Source organism: Ranitomeya variabilis, chromosome 4 (genome assembly GCF_051348905.1).
Source record: "Ranitomeya variabilis isolate aRanVar5 chromosome 4, aRanVar5.hap1, whole genome shotgun sequence".
NCBI classification, from domain to species: domain Eukaryota; kingdom Metazoa; phylum Chordata; class Amphibia; order Anura; family Dendrobatidae; genus Ranitomeya; species Ranitomeya variabilis.
The window spans coordinates 585264910-585272032 of NC_135235.1; the positions used below are offsets into that span (position 1 = coordinate 585264910).

General features: G+C 49.7%; 1 protein-coding gene across 2 annotated transcripts in view; it reads right to left on the reverse strand.

Moving 5' to 3' along the window:
* Window positions 1–4596: 4596 nt before the first annotated feature.
* The window catches only part of PLAGL2 (PLAG1 like zinc finger 2), an 11766-nt gene continuing 9239 nt past the window's right edge, over window positions 4597–7123 (reverse strand). Inside the window, exons 2-5 of one of the 2 annotated variants that reach the window (XM_077253104.1) lie at window positions 6757–6823; window positions 6310–6595; window positions 4885–5973; window positions 4597–4725 (exon numbers count right to left, since the gene is read on the reverse strand). In XM_077253104.1, the coding sequence (XP_077109219.1) occupies window positions 4890–5973; window positions 6310–6527 (1302 nt within the window). In that variant the 5' untranslated portion in view covers window positions 6528–6595; window positions 6757–6823 and the 3' untranslated portion in view covers window positions 4597–4725; window positions 4885–4889. Of the gene's footprint in view, window positions 5974–6309; window positions 6596–6756; window positions 6824–7123 lie in introns of both variants that reach the window. The other variant, XM_077253103.1, reaches the window with a different exon arrangement.

Consider the following 7123-nt stretch of genomic DNA (forward strand, 5'->3'; position numbering starts at 1 on the left):
ACATGGTGGGACTTGTACATTTATAGGAATGGATAGGCATTATGCCTGAATCACATTGGTTTAACACGGTCATAGGATTTGGGACACGCCACCTTTTCAATGGCCATCAGGGGGGCAGTGCGTGCAGGCTACAGCTGAGACTATGATATGATAGGTTGAAGATATAGCCGTGCTGAACAGTCATATATATTCCCCTAAGGAGAGACAGACTATCCCGGATAATTTGCCATCCGCGTGAAGGTGGACATCTCCTTTAATACTTTTTGTCTGCAACAAAAGCCTTGAGAACAAGATGTTTTTGCACGTGACACCCTTAGGGGTGGTCTGAACCCCCCCCTTTTTTTTTTAACCTTTTGTCAGTTTGCAGTTACAGACCTGACTCCGAATCTTCAGGGGGGGAATGAAGTGTTCTAATATTTATTAAAAATAAAGAGCTCATACGTATATACACATATAGATATATATTCTGGTAAGTTGGAAAAATATAAAAAGTCAAATTTTCTTTAAGGCATTAAGTGCTGATATGAGGAAAGCCCAATGTATATGAAATAAGTGACGTGGGGCTTCTGTGGGAGATGCTGCCCGTCTGAGGATTAAAGGGGTTGTCACCAAAATACTAACGGCTCGATTCATTAGGACAGCCGTCTTGTACCCCAGTCTCATCAGGAGCGTGCAGGAGTACAAGGTGCCGAATTCATTAACTGCTGTGTGCCTCTTAATGACATAGACGCCTCTGACTCCTGCATCGCCATCACTGAGAATGGGGTACCAAATGCCTCTTAATGAATCGGGCCATAACTATTGATGCATTTCTTGGGTGGATTTTCACACTGCACACTTTGGAAGAGGTGCCCGGAACGGACGTGAAAACGGCAAAAGTTGCTTGAAGGGGTTTAACAACAGTATTATGGCAACATGTTGATAAACCTAATCATCAACCTCTATATTTGTGGTCTACAACTCCCAGCAAGCACTAAAACTGACAATCTGGGCCTGCTAGGAGTTGTATTCTCCATAAGGCAGCATTAGAAGTGTTCCCATTAGTGATGAGTGAACGTGCTTGGATAAGGTGTTATCACGCATGCTCGGGTGCTAACAGGGGTCTTCTGCGTGCTCGAAAAATATGCGAGTCCTCGTGGCTGCATGTTTTGCGGCTGTTCGACAGCTGCAATAATGCAGGGATTGCATGACAGCCGTGAGACATGCAGGTGCTGAGACTCAATCATATTTTTTGAGCATGCCTTAGACCCCCAGTTAGCACCCGAGCACGTTCGTGTATCACTAGTTCTCATCTAAGTCCAAAGCCTCCATCAGGACTCCGCTGGAGGGTAGGCACAGACTGTGTCATCGCCTGCGGTTTGCTTTGGTGTTAGAGGACACCCCTTAAATCCAAACCTAAAGTGACCGTCTGCTCAATGGCGTAATAACAAGTGGATAAGCAGAAACGTCTGATATTGGTCCCTCACATGTGACTGGGGCCTTCTCTGCAACCATCTGCTTAAAGTGCACTTACCCCTGACACGGAGGGCGGTAGGATTCTGCGGGTCCTGCCTCATACCACATTTATTATGTGCTTTGTCAAGAGGGGCTATCAGGAAATGTCTGGGAAAAGGCTAAGCCTATGTTAAATCACTGCAACACAGCTGTGGCGCACAGGAAGTTAACAGTTAAATGTAGGCTCCCATACACAGTAGGAAGCGGTCAACTGAGCAATGTCGGACAGCCAGCTCGCCCGACTCCCATACACTGTCCGCCCTGTGTTCTCCATGAGAGGGCCACTGCCGGACGTCTCTGACTGCTGCTTATCTCTAGGATCTAAAGTCTGAAATTGGACCTGGCCCTTATCTCCTTCTGAGGATCCCACCGATATTGGCCGACATATTCTAAAGGCCCCGTCTCACATAGCGAGATCGCTGCTGAGTCACAAGTTTTGTGACGCAACAGCGACCTCCATAGCGATCTCGCTATGTGTGACACGTACCAGCGATCAGGCCCCTGCTGCGAGATCGCTGGTCGTGTCGGAATGGCCTGGACCTTTTTTTGGTCGTTGAGGCCCCGCTGACATCGCTGAATCGGTGTGTGTGACACCGATCCAGCGATGTCTTCACTGGTAACCAGGGTAAACATCGGGTTACTAAGCGCAGGGCCGCGCTTAGTAACCCGATGTTTACCCTGGTTACCAAAAAAAACAAACAGTACATACTCGCCTTTCGGTGTCCAGGTCCCTCGCCGTCTGCTTCCTGCTCTGACTGAGTGCCGCCGTACACTGAGAGCAGAGCGCAGCACCGCTGACGTCACCGCTGCGCTCTGCTCTGTGTACAGCGGCTCAGTCAGAGCAGGAAGCAGACGCCAAGGGACCTGGACACCGAAAGGCGAGTATGTACTGTTTGTTTTTTTTGGTAACCAGGGTAAACATCGGGTTACTAAGCGCGGCCCTGCCCTTAGTAACCCGATGTTTACCCTGGTTACCCGGGTGCTGCAGGGGGACTTCGGCATCGTTGAAGACAGTTTCAACGATGCCGAAGTCGTTCCCCTGATCGTTGGTCGCTGGGGAGAGCGGTCTGTGTGACAGCTCCCCAGCGACCACACAGCGACTTACCAACGATCACGGCCAGGTCGTATCGCTGGTCGTGATCGTTGGTAAATCGCTATGTGAGACGGGGCCTTTAGTGTATAAGGGAAGCTTTAGACTAGACAACGTAAATATGTGCCACGTCTATCAATCAGCGCCCGCCACTATTGTAAATTTGGCGCAATGTACAACTGTCTACAAGTTAGCTCCAGTGTTTGGAGGCAGCAGGGCTTGTCGGGGTCAGTATGGGCGAGTTAGGATTCCACCACACCCATACACATTACAAAAGTCAGTGGGGTTGGCCAGCCATCGACGGTGTATGGTGGCCTCCCAACAGACGATGTCGGGGTACATAAGGATGGGGCATTTGGTGCGGAGATTAGCAGCAGCCAGAGGACTTTGCCAGTGGCACTCATAGATAATGCTGAAGCCCTCTTCTGTAGGGGGGAGATGGTGGTCAGTTATCTAAAGTGAATGGCCGGCATTAAAGCAGCAGCCTGTTCCTCTTCTGATTATGCTGCGGTCACCAATATCAGACTGGTAGGAGTCTGACTTTTGGTAGCCCCCTAATCACAGGGCTCCCTGGGCATCAGAACTGGCACAGCTCCGTCCATTCACCTCGTCACTTCTCTAATACTTCTGTATCACAGGGTATTGTGCCTGGAAGGAAACCCATTATGGAATAATTGTGTCCTGGGGAAGACGCGGACGGGCATACAAAGGGAACCACTTGCTTCTTTATATAGCGATTAGGTGCAGCGGTGGCTACTGCCCGCTGGCATCTAAGGGGGTTAGACGGGCGAGGGACTTATTACTGAGGTTCACATTAACTTGCTGCCGTGATGTAATAGTACTTGGCAGGATGGCAGGTGGCTAATATTTGAGGACTATAAGATGGCAGCCATTGTGTACGGTAAGATCCAACTATAGATGGGCGGCAGAGGCTGCCGTGTTTGCTGATGAGCTTAGGGTGCTGGCAATGGAGGTGGGGCACCAATATGGCTGCCTCTGTTGTTGTCATGTCCTGGGTGGACCTAGTGAGCTGGGAGCGCTCGGACACTCGGGATGTGGAACAGACCGGGGAGACGTATCGGGTCACATGATGCGCGGCAAAACTCCAAACCTGCTGGTGTCTAAAACGAACGTGATGGTGTATAAAGTGTGCCCCGAGCCCAAAATAGGAGAACGGCGGAATGTGTGACTTGTATATCATCCCACGGACAGGTACCTAGCAGCTAACAGAGAACAATAGCTCACACCGTTATTTAAATGTTTGATCCTATGGATCGTAATCAGCATAAAATTACATTGTCTAATAAATAAAGTTAACTGTTTGACATTTTCAAGATGACTGCTTGCTGTCAGTGAATAGAAACTCTATGTAGGACTGGAGCACTCTGCCCCCCATTTAATTCGTTGGTCAATACTGTGTAAATGTCTTGCACCCCACTGCCAAGTAGGCACCGGGATTACCTGCCCTGAAGGCACTCCAGGAATGATGACAATATTATCCAGACATGGCCAACAGTCTGGTTGCTATGGACGTTGCCTAACAAGCATTCTACAATGTCCCTAGCAACCAGCCTGCCTCAATAACTTCAGGCAGGGAGGGATGGCAGGACTGAAGCCAGACTTGCTGCTACGACTGGCCAATGTCTAAAGTAACAAACTAAACTGGGAAGAAAATTGCTTTGGGCGCCACTAGAGCACCACCTAAAGGTGCCCACTGGGGGGCAGCAAAGCTCTGGCGTAGCTTATTTCACGATTCACACTGTAAACGGCGTAGTGAGGTAATACGAGCGGGCGATGCCACCAAGAGTAGTAAACAAACCCATTGGAAATGACTCCGACTGGTCTCCTCGGCGAGGAATTGTCTTTATACGGGCACAGATCTGAAAGAGGTAGATGAGACTTGGCACTGGTACGGGTTCTTGGTTCAGATGACCATTCCGACGAGGTGGCTGGGTGAAGGGGTGGCGATCGTAACGATTTTACTGGTAAATGCAAGTCTTATGCTTGATGAATGCCGTCCACCATCTTCTTCCATCCTGCCCTCCGACCCGCCACCATCTTCACATTTTATAGGGGTGGGATCGTTCTGGTTTCCACCGAGGCGTGGAATGGCGCAGTCTCTGATCCTGAGGTATGATGCACTGTTGTCAGACAAATGGAAGAAGTTAGCTTAACAAAAAACCTGACAAATAAAAGTAACTGCGAGGCCTTGAAATACGAGACAAAAATAAAAAGACGCCAAGATGGCACCAAGTGTTCTCTCTGGGTATCATATGAGGTAAGATAAAAAACGGTCTCACCGGGTTTACTTGAAGGCTTGGTGAAACTGAGGCAATGTTGTGGGGTTAATGTCTGAGGTATAATGAGGCAGATCGCTGCCTGGTGCCAGGAATTGTTGATTTTCCCCCATGGATATCTCAGTGTTGGGTAACGAGAGGTTACAAGGAGGGAGATTGACGGGCAAGAAGCTGAGGAAATGGTTAAAGTCTATGCCCGATGATAGGGGATCGCACAGGGCAGAGAGGTAAGACTCATCCAATGCGGCCTGTGGCGTACATGCCGCCAGCTCGGAGGAAGTGAGGGACAGCCCCCCACACCCATCAGACATGAAAGAATCCATTTCACTTTTGGGGAGGTATGAGGTAGAGGTGAACTGGAACCTGTTAGATGGGTCCGTGGAGAAGGTGGGCACGCTTTCGGAGGGGTAACTAAGCCCTAAAGGCAATGAGGTTGGCACTAAGGACTGGGGAATGCCAGCATTGGGTAGGTGCTGAAATGGCATAGTGTACATGCCCGTGGAAATCATGTCTCTGGGCTGCATGCACATGATGGACCCCCACTCTTCTTTCACGACTGTTGATTGGCAGCTCATGAGGCTCAAGTCGTCTTGAGGTTCGATCTTGATCCGAGGTGCTTCCTCGCAATGGCTCTTCTTCATGTGCCGAGTTAGATGGTCCTTGCGTCCAAACATCTGGGCGCAGCAGTGACACTGGAAATCCTTGCGGCCGGTGTGCACCACCAGGTGGCGCCGAACATCCTTGCGGGTGTAGAAGCAGCGGTCGCAGTGCTCGCAGGGGTATTTCTTCTCTCGGTTGCCCATGGATGGCCGATGGTTGTGGCTTTTCAGGTGCTCCAGCACTGACTGGCGGTCTCGGAATACCTGAAAACATATGGCACAGCTGAGGTCGCCCCTGGCAATGGCATGTAAGGCAAGATGGCGGCGGTGTCCGTATTTGGTGCTGTAATTCTTGCTGCACTCCGGGCACTGCAGGGCTACACGGTTAGGGTTGTGGGTCTGCAGGTGATTCTTCAGGTGGTCTTTCCGGTGGAACATTTTGCCGCAGTGTGAGCATTGGTGGGATTTCTGCATAGAGTGAGTGGCCATATGCCTGAAGGGAGAGAGAAAGACACAGTCACACACAACATTCCCATCACTGGCCCGTCTAATATCATTACTAGTCCATTTTAAGCTTTGGTTCTTCAGAATTTGCAATGTCTGCTTTCTGGCAGTGGATGGAAACATTCTCACTCAGACTTTACACACATCCTGCCCTAACCTAGATTTCAGACCGTTAACAAACCATCAGGGCAACTGACAGATTTGCCCTGCTTTTCAGCCAGGATACAGAGGTAACAATCATTAGGTCAGAATGAATAAATTCACCGACAGCAAGCAGAGGTCTTAAACATAATGTGAAAATAGTAGCTGTCATCAGTCTCTGTACCTGCACAGCTTGTATTTGGATGCAAACGTCTTGTCGCAGAGCAGCTGGGGGCAGGTAAAGCGGCGGGGGAGAGGTGGGCTCTCCTGCTCACTGCTACAAGGGGCATCAAGTCTGGTGGCGTCATGCAGGAGCTTGCTCTGGGCAGTGTCTCCCTCCTCCTGGGGTTTCCACTCGGTGCTGTGATCGTTGTTTGCAGCATTAAAGAAAAGCGTCTTCATCGCAGAACAAGTGGTGACTCGGCCGCGTGAGCGGTCATTTCCCCATCGGTGCCAGCGCAATGCCCGTCCTGGTGATGGAGAACAGTTAGAATGAAGCACTGTGATGATCAATGTATGTTGTGAAAAAAAAAAATCACAAAAAAGCTGGGTGATATGCCCTGTGTTGGTGGCCAGATTCTTCTCCCCCAGAAGCTACAAGACGTTTGATGATATTACAGGTGGCTGTTACCTGCAGCTGACGCTCTGGGTTCACCCCTCTGGGAGACAACGCAGGAGACGCCTCACCATCTTCTAACCTGCAATTAAAACACATGGAAATCAGCCTTAAAGGGGTTGTCTAAGATATTTCATTTATTTGTCCCTCATCAAGATTAACACTAATAACATACATATATTAAAAATACTGGCCCCGTGTAATGTTCTGTGACATCACTCAGGTGACATTTTGTGCATACGCAACGTCACTGCTGACGTTAGTATATGTGCAGTGCTGAAGGTCTAGGATGGCCAATATGCTATCCCCGATTCCTCTCCTGCAGGCTCCACAGCAGGACTGCACTTGCACAATCTCCGCTGGCTCCCCGATCTCAGTCCTT